Here is an 18,151-nt window from a genome sequence, read left to right as displayed (position 1 = left end):
TTATACTTATGAGCACCATTACTATCACCTTGCTTCTTGGGGGAAGCAACTGCGGTCTTCTTAATGGAGGCAGCAATTAAACTTTTCTTTAAAAAAAAAACCCTTAAAAATGTGAGGGGAATGGCAACATAAGGGCAAGTGGAAAGATGGAGCAGAAATTTAACAACAAAAAATAAATATATGTGCATATTTTGTTATATGTTGTATTTGTTGTTTGGTAACCTAGACCTTCACAGAAATAAATTCCCTTGAGTTTCTATGCGTATAGAGCTTCTGCTCTTGTCACAATCTAATTACAGTGGTGCCTCGCAAGACGAAATTAATCCGTTCCGCGAGTCTCTTCGTCTAGCGGTTTTTTCGTCTTGCGAAGCAACCCTATTAGCGGATTAGCGCTATTAGCGGTTTACCGGCTATTAAAGGCTTAGCGGATTAGTGGCTAAAAGGCTATTAGCGGCTTAGCGGCTTAGAAAAAGGGGGGAAGCGGGGAAAAATCGGAACACTTGCAAGACGTTTTCGTCTTGCAAAGCAAGCCCATAGGGAAAATCGTCTTGCAAAGCAGCTCAAAAACGGAAAACCCTTTCGTCTAGCGGGTTTTCCGTCTTGTGAGGCATTCGTCTTGCGGGGGCACCACTGTATGTAATAATCCTCCCTTTTCCTAGAAACCAGCTCAGGAAACTCAGAAACCCACACCCGCTCCTGCAAAAGCTCCAGCTGCAAAGATGGCAGGTGCTACATCAGGCAAAGCAGGCAATGCTCAGCCAGCAGGAAAAGTTGGGACAGCAAGCCCAATGAAGTCTGCAGCTGCCTCTCTCCAGAAAGCTGCAGAGAGCTCAGAGACCGACAGCTCTGATTCTTCAGAGGATGAGGTGGCGGCTGCAAAGCCTGTGAAACAGGTAAAAAGAGAATCCGTTCTGCTGCACAGAATCAAAGAGTGCAGCTGTACTAGTGGCTCAGACTTCAGGTGTGAAGCTGCCTGGTCCCCAGCACTAATGACACCTTTCCCTTCTCAATAGCTTCTTGAGGCAGTGGTGATACTAGTGTCATAAGTGACCGTCATTGTCCATAGGCACTTTGGTAGGGCTGCTTTACTTCTCTCTGGCATGGATTTCCCTTGCCTCCCTCCCATCACCTCTGATCTTTCTTAAGTGATAGCACTTTACTGCCAATTATGTAAATTCTTTTCTTTTGTTTATTGCAACATTTATATCCCATCCATCTAGTATAAACATGCCACTTGGGTGGCCCAAAACCTATAAAAATTACAAATCCATTAAAAAAAGTATTAAAATTACATAAGAAACAGAGATCAGTCATTTTATCTCCCGATACCAGCGTTGGGAGTTGTTAATATAATAATGTGCTTTTTTAAAACAAAAAATAAAGATCAACTACTTGAGCTTCATTGTTGCTGGCCTTCTAAGAAATACCAAGTGAAGATTTGCATTGTTCATGCGTGATAGGTGGCAATAGAAACAAGAATGTTTGAACCTGCTTTCTTTAGGCATAAGAATAGTCTGTTAATTCCAAGAATGGCTGGTTGTGAAGTCTGCACCCTCTTCTTTTAACTTCTAATGGACATTTCTGATTTTGTATCTTCCTGCAGCCCCCCATTCACCCCTTTTTTCTGCCGAAAGCAGTAAAAACACCTGCTCCTCCAGGGAAGCGTGCACAGGCCAGCTCTAGTACACCCAACTCTGTTTCCACCAAGTGCCAAGGCCCTGCTGCAGTAACAACGGGGAAGGTGGAGCAGAGCTCCTCCAAGAAGCCTAAACTAAGCCAGGCTCTGCCTGATAAACCCGATGGGATCCCTAAGCACAAGGAGAGTTCTGGAAGCAGCAGTTCCTCGGATAGCGAGGAGGAGGCATTGACAACCGCCAAGCAGATCCCACAGCCTGGTAAGAGACGAGATGGGGGGAATTCCAGTCCCCTTTGAATGTGGCAAGCACAGTGAAGAGATGCAACAAGACAGCAGTGCCCCCATGAGAGGGGAAGCTGAGAAGGATCCTAGCCTATTCATGGCATGTTTACAGAAGGTGTTTAGCCATCTGAAAGCCACAGCCTCTCACCTGGAATCTTGGATGTTGAGGGGATAGGCATTCTTGTTCATCCTTAGGGGTGCACCATGTATCCCAAGACTGAGCCAGGGAAATAGGTGATGAGGCTAAGCCATGACTCCAGTTAATCCTCCCCACCCTCAGTGGCTATTTCACATTAGAAATTCGATAGATAGATGATAGATAGATAGATAGATAGATAGATAGATAGATAGATAGATAGATAGATAGATAGATAGATGATAGATAGATAGCAAGCACAATTGGCCAAGTCTCAATGGGAGAAATTCCTTGGTTATATCTTCATTTTGTCTTATTACAAGGGCACTAGAGAAGAACTTTATGGTTTTCCTTCTCACAGTGTTTTCTTGATCTCACAACGAGATTTTCTTGTTTGTTTTTTTAATTAAAAAAATTGCCCTCAAAGAAACCTTAAGTATGCCGAACCTTCTTTAGGAGACTAGTTCTAGGCACGAGATGTGGAGCACTGTAGAATTTGGCACAATTCCTTTAGGAAATGTGGCCCCTAAGTGGGCTGCCTGTGGTAATTCAAGTAGTCTTGAAAGTGGTCTGCCTCTTCGCTGGGCCCAAGGGTCATGTAGCTCTTGTCCCAATAACTCCCTCACTTGCCTACCTTGGGGGGAAAACGAAAAGTAAGGAAAGTTTGGTATTCCTATAGCACAGCTAAAACAACCCCAGTGGCCATCACCTAAACTTCTATGTACCCTTTGCTGCGACTACCTTGGCAATGTTGGGATGGGCAAACTCTGTGGGTAAAAGTTCATAAGGCTCTTGGGTTGGCACTGTCTCCACAGTTAGATACTCTTTGTGTCACAACAGTTTTGCAGCAGTAGAAGTACCACAGATGGCAGTTTCCCCTCTTTCTTTCTCTTTTAGCAAGCATACCACAGAAACAAGGAGTGGGGGGGAAGCCAGGGAGCTCATCTGAAGCAACCAGCAGTGATGAAGACCAGGAGGCTTCGCAGGTATTGCTTCCTTATTGATGGGGGCTGCATGCTGAGAAGACAGCTCTTAACACTGGCACACATTCCATTGGGCTGCATTTGATGTTTTGTCTTAATGGTGCATGTCTGCCCAAAGGATTTTTCAAGATGGATGGTAGTACTATAAGGCTTGGCCTCATAGCTATAAGTAATGCCAGCAAGGTGTGGATTTTACCATTCAGCTGCATGGTTATCTGCTATTAACACCGTACAGACTGGAGTTTTGCTCACTTCAGCAGTCTTGGGCTTGGGGATCAGTCTTGAAGACACAATAGCCCTGTCTCACAGTTTCATAAGGGAAGACTGCATTGAGCAAGAAGGGCATTTTACTGGTCTTGTAAATGCATCAGATGTTAAGTGTGATTGGTAAAAATAGTTCTTACAGCTGCTTACTCAAGCCTGGCAAAGGAAGGTCTCCCCTCTCTGCAAGCTGGTGAGGGGGGCATGCAACTAGACAAGAAATGTAAGGTTATATTAGTGCAGGACAAATGGGTTCAACATTTATTGATCTGGTATTGTATCCATGACCAGAATGATAATTTTTTAAAAAATGTTTCCAATTTAATGTAAAACAAAAAGAAAGAAGAAGCTGCTTTAAGGATAATTTGTTGTTTCAGGACATAGTTACAGTATTCAGGAACAGCACTTGGGGTCTGTAGTGACCCCCAGTCTTAAGTTGGACCCGATATCATAAGCCCGTGATAAGATGCACTGTTTTCTTGAACTTAAAGTGGCTTTTAAAATAATGATATTTAAACCTCCTTATGCCCATAATATAAAGTTAGTTTGTTTAAATGAGGGTTTTCACCATACTGATATTATCTGGATGCTTAAAATTTTGGTGTTTCAGTGTTTTTTTCCCCTTTCAGTCTGACCCAGTGGTTTTGTGAGGTGGTTTTATTTTGTTTGTAAATGACAAAACGTGCTCCTTCATTGTAAGATAAGTGCATGGGGTATGAAAGGGAAGAGATTGGGGGTGAGGGAAGCATGCAACTAGATAAGAAATGTAAGGTTATATTAGTGCAGGACAAATGGGTTCAACATTTATTGTACGTTTTATATTAAAAATTGGTATTGAAATTACTCATAAGAAAACTGATAATAGGAATAGGTTCAGCAAAGGTGTCGTCATCTTAAATGCACCTGCTGAATGGAATGAGAGGTGCTTCCTGGAAGTAGAATCTTGATTATATCTGTGTCTGACCTCATGTTAACCTGCCCTGCCTGATTAAGGGAGAGGTCCAGGGTGAAACTGCAGGGCTATGCAACGGTTAAACAAGGGGAGCTCTGTTAGGCAAACGGCAGCAATTCTTTATTTGCAATTTAAGCCATGTCTAAGCTATAAAATGTCCTTTTATGAGCAGCATATAGTATGAGCTGTACATCTGCAACGCATTAGACTTGCATGTGAGCCTGGGAGTGTGGTAATGGTCAGCAGCCTCCCCTAGGCGTGCTTAACAGGGAGAGAACAGAGAAGCAAATTTACTGCGTGTGTTGTAAACACATAAAATACTGGCATAAATGCTTGCTCTCTCCCCCGCTGCCTCCCAATAGGGGGAATGGAAGCATTGGACAGGTTTTTCTGTCTCTGTGCTCCAGCTATGCTTTCTCCAGAGCCTGTGAGCTGCTTCCTTGCTTCTACCTTCACTGGGGCAGGCAGGGGCGGGACTCGTCGTGTGTTTTCCTTCACGGGCTCATAAGAGGCAGAAAATGGGGCTGTGAAGGAGGAGATGACCTGGGCTTGCCAGAATAATGGGGAGCTGAGCTAATCCCTCTAGGCCACAGACTGCACGCCACTGGATCATCTAGGAAGGGGTGGGGGAGATGCTAGACCCTTTTGGAGCCATGTTTTTTGTAATGATGGTGCAGATGATCCCGGGTCCCAGCGGGCTTAAGGCTAGTCATAACTCTACCTGACAGCTTAATTCACTAGTATGTCCTTGTACATAGCACCCCCACCTCCCTGCAAAACTTTTCCCTCCTCCTGCAGGAATTAGCAGCCTAATTGGAGAAACGTCCATAATTCAAGGGTTGAGCATCTGCTTTGCATGCAGAAAGTCCCAAGTTCAATCCAGCCTGCAACCCTGGAGAGCTGCTGTATAGACCAGGAGGAGCCAACCTCTAGATGGTGCTGGACTACAACTCCATCATCTCTGGCCATTGGCCATGGGACCTGGGGCTGATGAGAACAGGAATCCAATGACCCCTGGTCTAGGCTCAGCTGAGCCAGATGGACCCAATGGACCCAAAGGCCTATGTTCCTGTTGTCTTCTCCAGGGCAGATGGGGTTCGTCAACCTGGGAAGGTAGCCCATCTAGGAGAAGGAAAATTCTGATCCTAAACCCCTGGGAGAAGAAAGGGCTAAGGAGTAAACTCCATTCCACAAATCTGGAATGGAGTCTCTAAGACAGTTGGATGGAGCCTTGTATGCCTCCTTCCAGCAACTCCTGCAGCCAAGCTGGTGCCAAGCATACTGCTCTGCTTTCCTTTGGACAACATCAGCGAGGTTGAGAGTGGGGTCTTGCTATCTGGGCAGTTCAGTTCTTCATACACACAGCCCAGGCTTATGCCCCGGGGAAGTCATTGCAGTGCTGCTAACGCAGCAGTTGCACTTCACCCCCGGAGACACACTCCATTGTCTCTCGAGACAGGCGGATGGCAACATGGCCTTGTCTTCTCAACCTGCCCTGACAATTCCTTGTCATGCTCTTCCCACCTTCCACCAATGCTCTGGTGCCTCATTGAAATTAAGAGAAACAGAGGTTGAAGAACCACATTCCTGGATTCTCACCTGTCAATATTGCAGCAGGACTATGAAAAAGTATCCAGTTAAGTGGCTACCCGGTGGTGATTTGTAAGGTACCACTTCCATGTTCTTCAGCTTGAAGACGGATAGCAGCATCCCTCAATAAGTTCCAGTTCCTAACTTGTGTATGTGTTCTCTCTCCTCCCCACCCCCTGCCCTCCTCTAGTCCCTCTTAAAGGGCTTTGTGGGCCCTATAAAGACCCCACTGCCCACTCTGCCGAAGGGTGCCGCTCCTGCGCTATCCAAACAGAGTTCCAGAAAAGCTGCCTCTGCTCTTCGTGGTCCTCCCGTCAGCGTGGCTTCTGGCGACAGCTCTTCCAGTGACAGTAGCGACTCGGACGCCGATGCTAAGGAAATAGTTGGGCAGAAGACAGGTTAGTCTTGGAGGGTGAATCCTTACAGAAGGCCTGGAGGAGAGGAATGTTCAAGTAAATCAGTCATGATGTGATATGGGCACAGGTCTACTTGTCCCAACCGCCTGAGAGCTCTCGTATTTAGCACAAAGTGAGGAGGTCCCCATTTCTCAGCTTGGGGGGTGGGCAGGAGGAGGGGTTAAAGCAATGAGTCTCAGCTGCTACTTTTGCCTCCTCCCAAACTCAGTGTGGCATGAAACTTCTGACATCTTCCACTTGCTGGGGGAGGAGGGAGAGGGATTTCTGCATGGACATATTTAGTGACTCTCCTCAGGTGGGTGGGGACAGTATTTTGCACTGAAGGGTTAACCCCATGCAGTGTGTCTGTTCTTAGCTTGCACGCCATAGCCGTAGCATCACCCTTATGGTCACTTGTCTGAAGATGGCAGCTGTGTTCTGAAGTGTTGCGTAGCGTTTGTTTTTCTTTAGGACAGGAATGGGGAACGAAACGAGGGCAGCAAGCCAGATTGTTACCTTCCCCCGCCACCCTAGGCTGCCTACCTGTCAATCACCTTGACAGCACAGTATCATTAGATACTGCCTTTGCGGCTCTTGGCAGAGAGCTTTGCAAGGGGCTTAGAAAGACCTAGCAAGTGCTTTCCTGCCCTTTCAGCTGAGCCAGGACTTCACCTGCCCCACACCTTGACATCAGGTGTAGGGGCTGGTACCCATGGCGTGGCCAGATAGGCCTATGTGCCGAGTGATGCCTGTAAGCTGGAATTGCCACTTTAGGGAAGCAGTTAGTCTACTTCTGCTCATCTTCTCAGTTAAATGTCTGGGGTGGTGGCAGACATTTTAAAATGGGGGTCTGTGTCACGTGAGATATCTAGTTCTTTTAACATCCCTAGGCTTAGGCAATTTAGGGGGCTCTGCCCTGTTTTTGACCAAAAAGGTGGTTTTCAGAAGCAAGTGGGGGGAGATCTCTTCTAAAAAGCTAAAAAAATAGCACTTTGGAGTCATGGTGTCTGAAGTGCAAGGCTTCCGTTTGTGTCCTGGGATTCTGTAAAGTTCTGTGACCAAGAACATGAATCGTTAAAATAAGGGCTAGTCGGCATGAGCAAGTCTTCTGCTGCCACCTGTTGGACATCCGTCAGGAACACATCAGGCATGCTTTTTTTGTGTGTGTGGTCTTAGGAATCCCTTGGGCAGGACACCTGAAGGGAATAACTGATAGGTGTTGGATTTGTGGATCATTCCCCAGGGTTGCTAGTGAGAGTAAGTGTGTCCTCCTACCTTTCCTCTTTCTGACTGCTTTCTTAAATTGTTATATGGCCAGCTAAATGAGCAAACTGTCAAACAACATAGCTGCTAAAATAGGAAAAAGACACACTTTATTTCTTGCTGAAAGCTGGCAAAACATGGACTGCAGGACGCTGTTGTTGACTGGGTTTGGACGCTATGATAAACTCTGGGTTTATTCTGATGGCAGTCAGCCTAGGCAACCTCTGTCTTGTTTGGATTTGTTCACCCTCATCGAGGCCATTAGCGATGAAAGGTATCATTTTAGATCTAAGACAGCTTCCTTGGATTAGGCCTGGGCGATATATCAGTATGAGGGGCAGACCGCAATGACAGTTTCACTCAGCGGTACATCGCTGGTGAAACCACCGCCTTCCGAGTCCTTCTGCTGCCAGCGCCAAGGGAGAAACAAGCTGCAGCTGGAGGCAGAGGGACTCAGAAAGCCGCAGTTTCACCAGCGATATACCGCTGAGTGAAACCGCCATCGTCTGCCTTCATACCAGCAGAGGGAGAGACAAGCTGCATCAGCAAGGTGCCATACAGCTTGTTCCTCCCTCTTCCTCTTTAAACTGCTTGGCTGAGGAGTGCGCCACTGCCCTCGCCACCAGCAGAAGCAGGATCGGGGCTGCTCAGCTGCTCATAACACTTCCCCCTTGAAGGGGGGCGGCTGTTGTTCCCCCTCAAGGGAGAAGTTCAAAAGATCCCCCACTTCGCCTCTGGCTTTTGGGAGCCAGCTGCAGGGTGTGGGCTCTTTTAGACACTCCTGAGCAGCAGGCTGGGGCCAGCTGAATTGGCCCCAGCCCGCAAGGCGTTGGGGTTGAAAGTGCCTCAGCTCCGGTGGTGAGAGTGGAGGCAGTTTCACCCCACGCCTTGCCGGCAGGTGCTGATGCAGCTTCTTTCAACATTGCCAAACCGCGAGTTTGGTGGGTGATAAATCGCAATGTTGAAAACCCAACATTGCCCAGCCCTACCTTGGATTTAGGCGGAAAGGAGACACAGAGCTGGGTGTCATCAGCATAGCGGTAACACAGAAGCCAGAAACCGTGGATTATATCTCCCAGCAGTTTAATGTAAATGTTAAATAGCATGGGGGACAGAACCCTGAGGGACCACAGGCCAAAGGCTAAGGCTTCAAAGAGTCCCCCAGCACCACCTTCTGGCTTCGCCCCTCCATAAGTTGGGCCTTTTTCTCCTGCTGTTAAACATTCAACGAGAAGCTTGGTTACTAATTTGATGCATGGCCTGATTTACCTCCCATGAGCCGCAGTGCTTTGGAAGTAGGAGGCATTGGAGAGGCATAAGCTTCTCAGCAGCTAGTAAGGCTGTCAAGAGCACTTGAGTCATTCTCTCTTTCAATTATGTTTCCACAGAGATTGGCCCCTTACCCTCTTCCGGAAAAGAAGTGGCAAGGACCAAGAGGGCTAAGGGGGCCGCAGCAAGGAAAAAAGGAGCGGGAAGCGTCGGCTCCAAAGCCGCCTCTGCCAAGAAAGCTGCCGCAAAGGCCCAGAGCAACGGCAGCAGCAAAAGGAAACCTGCAGGGCAGTTGGCACTCACCCTGCTGGCCAGCACTCAAACCGCACAAGTTGGCTCAGAGGAGGCCGCAGCCCAAGCTCCTGGTGCAGCCGCCCAGGGAGAGCCCCAAGCCACCCCTGTTGCGGCAGTCAAGCGTCCCAAAGCAACCAAATCTTCCAAGGCTGGGGCAAAAGAGAAGCCGTCCAAGAAGCGAAAGCTGGCAGCTGGGGATGCTGGCCTGGGCGAGCCGAAGGGAAAGAAGCTGAAAGCAAAGAGTGGTGTAGAGGTGCCGAAAAAGCTGAAGAAGAAGAAGAAAGACAAGTCTTCAACCGGCAGCGAAACACCAAAGAAAAAAGGCAGCAAAGAAAAGAAAGCTGATAAGAGTAAGAGCACCACACACACACACACACACACACACACACACACACACACACACCATACAGTCCCAGGGGTCCCTTGCCCTATTCAGCACACTCTGCTGCCCCCAGATGGGCTCGTGCGGTATTGCTAGCTGTCAAGAAAGCTTAGTGTGCATTTGTGTTAGTAAGCAAAGGATGCAAGATTTCAGACCAGCAGGTTTCTCTGCAGAGGACCGTCTCTTCAGTGGGCTTTGGTTAGGCTTCTGTTATCCCTGACTACTGACCATGCTAACCTAGGCTGATGGGAGTCAGGAGTCCAGCAAATCTGGAAGTCACCAGGCTGTGGCTGCCTGCCCTTCTCTACCCTTCTGCCAAGCTACGCAGAAGGCTGACTCTGAATCCTGTGTTCAGAGAGTCTCGAAAAACACAATCCCAACTTTTCATCCTCCTGTTTCCCCATAGCCTATGTGGGTCCCCTGTTGTTGTGGATGCACTCAGTTGATGCAGTCTCTATTCGGGTGTTCTGCTTCTGTGCCAAATGGCGGGGGCAGGGCTGTGTCACAGGTGCTGAGTAGTCCTTCCACGTGGTGCCCGTCCAAACATCTGCAGGGAAGATAGGGAGGCTTTCATGTGTGGAGCTGCACGCAGCCTCCTTACAGACACCAGCCCTGTACAATGTCAGGGGAAAGAACTACTCTGGGATTTGATTTAATGCAGAAGTAGAGCATCTGAATAGGGCCTGCTGTTGTATTGTCCCTATTTTGTTCCATTACGTTGCATAGTAAGCTGCTTTGGTGGTGGTTTAACAGAAAAAGCAGGGTGTGAAAAATAAATCTCAAACTTAGGACCAGCTTGATGTGCCTAAGGTAAAGGTAAAGGGACCCCTGACCATTAGGTCCAGTCGTGGCCGACTCTGGGGTTGCGGCGCTCATCTCGCTTTATTGGCCGAGGGAGCCGGCGTACAGCTTCCGGGTCATGTGCCTTATCCTCATATAAATTGGTCCATCAGGCTGGGCTCCCTTTGCTTTGCAATGTTGCCTCCCAAACAATGCAGTCGTGTGGCTGGAGTTTCTTCGCTGCCAGTGAATAAGCTGGCTGCTTTACTCAGCAAAGCTCTTCCTACTGTGCTTGTAAGGGATTTCTGCCGTGCAATTTGGAGCAGCAAGGACCATTTTCTGCAAATGCAGGAAAGGACAGAAGCCATATGCATGTATGACCCATAAAAAGGGCAGCCCTTGCTGTTGTGGTGTTTTTGCACATTCCAATTGTGTACATGCACTCTGACCCCCAGCTCTATTTTCCCCTCCATTTTGCTGGTCCTGGCAAGGCAGGAGGAAGAGGAGAAATCTCTGCCATTAAATGGCCAGGCATCTGTGTGGCCCCACTGAGCTAGGGAACAGCCTTCTGTCCTACATAGGAAAGGGTCTGTTTTTAAAAACAAATGGAAAAGTACCATCCCAGTTCCATGCATAGATTCACAGGAGGAATGAAATTCAGTTTCAAGGGCTGCTAGTTCTTGTGACATTTAGCAGTAATTGAGCAAGCCGTGGATATATGTGCTGATGACTCTACAGTATTAAAGCTGCATTTAAGTGCTGAGAGCTGCTGTTACCACACAGAGAGGGTGGGGAGAGGATGGCTGTTAATCATTCTCTGTTAAAAGAGCAGCTCCAGCCTGTGTGAGGCTCCTGCTAAGATTTGGTACATTCCTGTTGCTAGTATACTTCCATAGTGATTTCTCTCTCGCTTTGCTGCTGCCTCACACAGGGAAAGACTGTTCCAGTCCTCCTCCAGCAGAAGATGAGAAAGGGCAATGGAATAGATGGGAGGGGAAATTTCTGACAAAGCTGAGTTACAGCTATATTGTTGGGCAAGGATGAGGCTCTGACTTAACATATATAGCTTTTGGAAAAATCAGCTATGCACGGATATATACATATGGCTGTATTGATCCAGGCACTGGGCAAATGAATCACTAATGCAAAAAAGAATGCAGTGTCTGATATCTGTGCAAGGAATGTCTTCAGTTTCTCCCTCTATAAACCAGAGACATGACTGGAAAGTCATTTAATATATAAAGGCTAGATGTTTGTGGCTTATTTTGCACATTCCCAAAGAGCAAGATGATCACCAGCATTTGCAAACCCCCCATTGGCAACGCTGAGATTCTGAAAAGTTCTCACAAATTCTTGTGTAAATACCATTTTAGTGGTTTTGCAGTAAGAAACTGCATCCACGATCCTTCCCATGTAGCCTGTACATTCTAATATACAGAGATTGCCTAAGTATATTGCTTTTGTTGTGCAGAATGCAGTATACGCCAAACACTTCCCTCCAGTTGCTGGGTCACTTTGGCCTGAACTTCATTTGTTTTTTCACTAGTGACGGAGGGCACACTGAGCCACAAGTTCCAAGGACGCTGTGTTTCTGTTGTAGCTCCACTAGCCCTGCTAAATGGGGGCTTGTGTGCTGTGTGCCATGCCTGTTGTGTGATCCCACTTGCTGCATTTCTGCCCATAACAAGAGTCATTGTGAATGATGGAAACCCTTGTATAGGGACTCTCCTTGCCAAAGAGGATTCATCTGTAATGGGAAAGTGCTTTCTCTAAATAATAGGAACATGCCTTTGTTCCCCCGTTCCTCAGTCTTTCCCAACCTACAATTCCCATCAGCCTTAACCAGCATGGCCAAAGGTCGGGGGTGATGAGAGTTGCCTTCTTATGCTGTTACCTAAATGTAGTTCTTTTCTTAACCTAGGAAATGATCCCACATAGCTGAATGAGATTGTTTCAGGACTGAAGAGCTTGTTCTTCCACAGCCTCCCCTGTTTATGGAGAGCCAAGCAGATCTTGATTACACTGGCTAATAATTTGTCTGACCTCAAGATTTAAAAAAACAGGTTCTTATTTTCTTTCTTGCAAAATTGTTTTATAGAGAAAAAGAAGAGCAAAAAGCTGGAGTCTCTTACCGCAGATGGATCAAAGAAGAAGAAGAAAAAGAAGGTAACAGGACACTAGAGAACTTTTTTGGATGGGTAAACCTGTCTGTAAGCACTGGAACTTAATGGGGCTTGCTTCTGAGTAGACTTATACAGGATTGCTCCATCCGTGTTAGGTTGTTTGCATTTGAAGAGGCTCCAGGACTATGCTGTTTTTCCAAAACCAGGTGTGACTGCAGCCTAGAATACTTACGCAATTTGGTCTACATATTTCCAAAGTTGCTAGGAGACAGCCTTGTCAGAGGCATTCCTTAGCTTAAGGATTATATGCAGGTGGTGTAGAAACAACAAACCCATATCAATGATGCAAATACAGGATTAAAGAATGGAGGTGACACCCCGCCCCATGTTAACAGTCTTGTCTGTCTTAAATTTTGTTTTAGTGGAGTGGCTTTATTTCCACCTATTTCCTTGTATCCATGAGAGGGAAGACCTATTGTCCATCTTACTGTACAGCTTGAAAACACTCTGAAAGTGAATTTTTCAGCTCAGTTTCTCTTTCCCCGCCCTAGTTATGTGTGTATAGGGAAATTTTAACACTGGGGCACATTCACACGTGCATCCCTCACTCCCAAACACAGTCATACCTTGGATCCCGAATGCCTTGTGAGTCGAACGTTTTGGCTCCCAAACGCCGCAAACCCGGGAGTGTTCCGGTTTGCGAACTTTCTTTGGAACCCGAACGTCCGACGCAGCTTCTTCGGCTTCCGATTGACTGCAGGAGCTTCCTGCAGCCAATCGGAAGCCGTGCCTTAGTTTCCGAATGTTTTGGAAGTCGGACTTCCGGACAGATTTTGTTCAGCTTCTGAGGTACGACTGTATATATGTACACATATACACATACAGGTGGGTGCCTATATTGTCCATAACTATATTGTGTCCCTCGTGAGTGCTGTGAGGAGCTTTTCACTTTGCTTATCTTGGAGTTTTTAACAAAAGTCAAGTACAATGGGATACAGTGCTGTCTGTACAATGGGTTCATTTACTTGGTCCGAAACCAAATTATTCAGCTAGTTTCAGATAACTTGTCCTTGCCACATGAGTGAAAGACTGCCAATACTTAGTAACTAGCTTTTTACTATTCTGCCATATTCAAATCTGCGGTACATTCTAATACTGTAAGATGCGGTGCTGGCATGTGACAACGCTCATAGGAAACTTGCATTGCAAGAAACTTTGCTTCCTCCTAAACTTCATTACCTTTAGGTTACGTGGCTGTGGGATGCATTTATCGCTCATGAAGCAATCCCTTTAAAAAAGAGGCGGGGGGGGGGGGGAATCAGGGCTTTCCCAAGACATTTTGCCACTTGATGGCATCCCCTCCTCCTAATGCCATCTATAGAAGCCGATCTGATTGGCAGCTGGGGATTTCTTCAACACAAGTGGCAGGGTGGCTTTCACCACTATACCTGAGAGCAGCAGACTAGTTTAAGGGTCTTGAGGTGGGTGGTGTGACACACACGCAGTTCGGTTCAGCCTTGCATAGCAGTAGTTTTTCTTTTGCTTGGTTGTCTGGAATATGGCCTAAAAGCTAAACTAGGCTGTGAGGTGAAAGCCAGGCTAGAGCTACTTAATTTGTCTGACAGGATGGTATGAGTTATTGTGTTTCAACTGTTTCCCAGACTCTCCAGAATATGGGCCTGAACTGAGCACTTTGCCCTGAGCTAACATAATTTCTTCAAGGGAGTCTGAAATTTCCGTTAGTCCAAACGAGTTTGAGATTGACACCCTTCCCACCCACCCCAGAATTAAGTTTTGCACCGGAGCACTAAAGATTTGAGATGCCCTTTCCCAGCATGCTTTGTGTTTCTTAAACGGAGAATTAAGTCTTATTTTGCCAGCATTTGAGATTGGGAGCAGGAAAGATGGTTGCATGAGTAGCTGAGCCTAGGAAGAACTGGAAGGACCTGTTTCACCATCTGAAACTGGGTCTGTGTTCTCTGTACTGTGAAGGGAGCCAAGGACGTTGGAGGCAGTGCCAGTTCTTGGGGCGGTGGGGGCGTAAAAACAACAACAGACCTAAATTGTTCTGGATTTCTTTCAGAAAACTGGTGATCTTGAGGGAGCAGCATGAGCCGGTAAGTATCTTTTTAAAGTATTCTGCCAATTAGTTCATGTCAATTTGGCAAATTCCGATGGCTCTTTTTCTCTGGATAGAGCCTTTTGCTTAGGAAATACTCTCATTCAAGGCAGCTGGCATGGGCTTAGCCAGGATTCCTGTTCAGGGGGGCAGAACCTCAGTTAAGTATTTTTATTGATTTCTGGGAGGGCACCTGTGCCTTGCACACACACACACACACACACACACACACACCCACACCGGCAGCTGGGCCTATTCCTTCCAGGATCACTTTTAGTTTAGAGGTATACGAAGATGATTCTGTTCTAGGTTTTTGGGTTGTTTTTAATTGCATTTTTAATTTATGGCTTTAAATTCCTATCAAGAGCATAAACCAGATTTCCCCAACCTGGCGCTCTCCGGATGTTTTTGGGCTCCCAACTCCCATCAGCCCCAGTCAGTTTTGCCAATGGCCAGACTTTATGGGAATTGTCCCGACATCTGGAGGGCACTAGGGTTGGGGAAACAGGCATAAAGCCACTTAGAACTCTGATAAGGATTTAACGCAGTTCCGTAGCGATAGCAGTTTTATAGTGGGTTAGGCTCTCAATGAGAATTGGCATTAAAAATGTGTGCTCTGAAGGAGGTTTATTTTGGAATGTGTCAGGCCTGAAATAAATTGTATCTTCAAGTACCTCGAGTTCTTTCATCTTCTGCAAAAGTCAAATAGCTCTAGGGTGGAGCTGGGTCATTGGTGTTTTCTGGTGGTTGGTAGCAGTGATAGTACCTCATTAATACAAGGGCGAGAAAAGATGCTTGTGATGCATTTGAAAAATTATTTTCCGATTCATTGACAAATCTGTCATTGGCAGAATTTCCCTCCTTTGCAGTAGTTTTTATTTTTATTTTTAATGTGTTCTTTCTTTCTCTCTCTCTCCCTTTCCTGTAGTGGCTTAAAGCACGAAGTAAAGAATAAAAATATGCTAGGAGCATTCAAGGGAAAGAAACTGTTTGTTTATATTTTTAAAGAAAAGAAAATGGGAATGTCAAAGACTTGATTCCAGTATTTATAACTATTTTTAACTGTGACTTTTAGAGCTAAGCATTGCTAACAGTTGATCTGGCTATTTGCTTGGGAATAAGACATGCCCCGATTGCTTGGCCAATGGAGAAGATGCAGCTACTGTAACTGACGGAATGTGAGGAAGACAAACACCTTTGAATAATCCTGAATCCAGCAATTACTTTTACGGCTATCTCTACTTCCTCCTTCACCCAATCCCAACCCTTAAGAGTTATATTTTTTAAAGGAAAAGATTGCCTCCCCCTCTTTTCATACTACATTAAAGGAAGAAGTTTGATGTCTCTGCAATGTCCATCCAGAAATTGTGTTCAATATGTACAAAACCCTGTTGATTCTAGGTTGGCTTGTACTTTTCTCTCCCTCTCTTTCTTTTTTTAAATAATAGTATACAATAAAACCATAGTAACTGGGAAAAGCACATGTGTGTTATTTGGAAACTGAAAATGTGTAAATGTCTTGGCTGCAGCTAAACAATTTCGAAGGATTTGGTCAGCTGCACACAGCTGTCATGTTGTGTTGAACAGGCTCATGTATTTGTGATTTGTTTGTTTCGTTCTTAAAGAGAGCCAAGCTTCCAGCCCTCGTGGTTTTCACAGGAAGGTTTATGGAAATGCATGTTCCGTTTCTCTCCCTTTGGTTGTTAACCAGTTAATTGGAGTCTTCTCTCAGTCATCCACCTCTATGGACAAGAGCCCCGTATTAGTAGGTTATCTTTTATTTTTTTTAACTTTACAAAGACTTACAGTTAAAATCATCTTTGAGTTCACTAATAAAGCAGTGATCATATATTCAAAGGGTATAATTAGTATGTCATAAGCGTGGGTGCTCGTCTATCATCTATCACTAATATATATCCACTCTGCTGGCTTGCTTGTGTAATTGAAGAAACATTCACTTATATTTGCTTTGGATGCGGGAGAAGCCTGTTCTTTGCCCAGATAGATTTATATAGCCTTACCTACAATTCCAGTATTCTCTTGCTAGAAACTCTACTAAAGCAAGTTCTAGGGCTATGCTAGCAAATGCAAAGGGTACACAACCAACTCCATAGGGTACAGCATTTGGGGTTTCAGGATTCACAACTATATTTAAACCTTACATAAGGTAATGCCTCCATTCCTCTAGACCATCAGGACCCTGATTCCCATCAGCCCCAGCCAGCATAACTCAGGATGACAGCAGTTCATATCCATGTATGTAAAGAACACTCGATAATTTCCCTTTAAAGAAGCACAAACTCAGAGCAAAAAGGAGAAACGTTTGGCAAACCCTCACCACGATCAACTCCTGCTTGGAAACCTATGTCCCCATTGTGGAAGGACGTGTGGATCCAGAACTGGGCTCCACAGTCACTTACAGCTTCACTGTTAAGACTGTGTTCATGGAAGGCACCCTTACTCGGCTATGAGTGATCACCAAAGAACAAATAAATGAAGGGTTCAGTAGAAATCTTCTACCTCTTGTAAGACTTATCTAAAATCAGGAGGAATCCAGTGGGGAAAGAGTAAGGGGAATTAAACATAGAGTAATAAACCTTTGAAGAATATATTTGGAAAACAATTTTATATTCTCTCCCCCCCCACCCCCATTCGAGGGAAACAGATATTTCATTGCAGAAGATGTGCTCACTGTCTCAGAATCCTATTGTTATTCACATACATTCAGTAAATGTTCCCCTATTCATGGAGCCTGATTAGCCACAAGAATCACTGCAGGGTTTATTGGGGGGGGGGGAGAGAGATCCTCTCTGCATGAGCTGAATAATTGAGGAAAACATCACCCTTTCTTGCTTGAAGCATTTTGCTGCTAAAGCAGTGGTTGTACAAGGGTTACTTCTCTAAAAAGGTAATTCAGGGCTCAGCTCAGCAGGCTATTATATTTAATCAACCTACTTTTCCCTCCTCCATTAAGGATAATGCTTAAGCCTAGGAATTTGAGAAGTGGTTGCGGCTAACATAATTCAGGAAATCAATACAGAAGCAAAAAACGAGAGCAAACTGGAAAAGATAAGCTGGGCTTCTTGAGCTGATGCAGCTGGTGCTACTGCCTGCCTTGTTTGCTTGGCATTCCTAAAGAAAGAAGAGAAATGAGAAAGGTGCATTAGAAGTCAAGCCCCAGAAATGTTTCCTAGTAATAGAGGCAGAAATTGATGGAAAGTACACAAAAAGCCAACCCACAAAAAACTTGTGTTGTTCTCCCCCTTAAAGTTAATGGTGCCTTTAATTGTTAGGCCTTGAGGTGGGGAGGTATCCTAATTTGGCTTGTAGACCTATCGTTCTCCACATGCACCCCCCCAAACCCCTCTGCCTTTGACACCTAGAGAATATCTGTATTCAGGCTTTAAAAAAAGATAGGCAGAGGCTGGATGTGCCACTATCTGCACATAGAAGGCCTTGGCAACTGCAGGAACTGTGTGGCCCATTCAATCTGAAAGGTAAAGGTAAAGGGACCCCTGACCATTAGGTCCAGTCATGGCCGACTCTGGGGTTGTGGCGCTCATCTCGCTTTATTGGCCGAAGGAGCCGGCATACAGCTTCTGCGTCATGTGGCCAGCATGACTAAGCCGCTTCTGGTGAACCAGAGCAGCACACGGAAACACCATTTACCTTCCCACCCGAGCGGT

At 45.9% G+C, this 18,151-nt stretch overlaps 1 protein-coding gene across 1 annotated transcript in view; it reads left to right on the top strand.

Annotated features, from left to right (window-relative positions):
* Window positions 1–17,251, top strand: part of TCOF1 (treacle ribosome biogenesis factor 1) — a 47,821-nt gene extending 30,570 nt beyond the window's left edge. Inside the window, exons 11-18 of the mRNA XM_081180743.1 lie at window positions 660–893; window positions 1,604–1,895; window positions 2,952–3,040; window positions 6,031–6,238; window positions 8,887–9,411; window positions 12,322–12,389; window positions 14,430–14,463; window positions 15,394–17,251. Coding sequence (XP_081036869.1) covers window positions 660–893; window positions 1,604–1,895; window positions 2,952–3,040; window positions 6,031–6,238; window positions 8,887–9,411; window positions 12,322–12,389; window positions 14,430–14,459 — 1,446 coding nt within the window. The 3' untranslated portion in view covers window positions 14,460–14,463; window positions 15,394–17,251. The remainder of the gene's footprint in view (window positions 1–659; window positions 894–1,603; window positions 1,896–2,951; window positions 3,041–6,030; window positions 6,239–8,886; window positions 9,412–12,321; window positions 12,390–14,429; window positions 14,464–15,393) is intronic.
* Window positions 17,252–18,151: the final 900 nt, after the last annotated feature.

This window comes from Podarcis bocagei, assembly GCF_964188305.1.
Source record: "Podarcis bocagei genome assembly, chromosome: 2".
Taxonomy (NCBI): Eukaryota; Metazoa; Chordata; class Lepidosauria; order Squamata; family Lacertidae; genus Podarcis; species Podarcis bocagei.
This window is presented reverse-complemented; position numbering and strand designations above follow the sequence as displayed.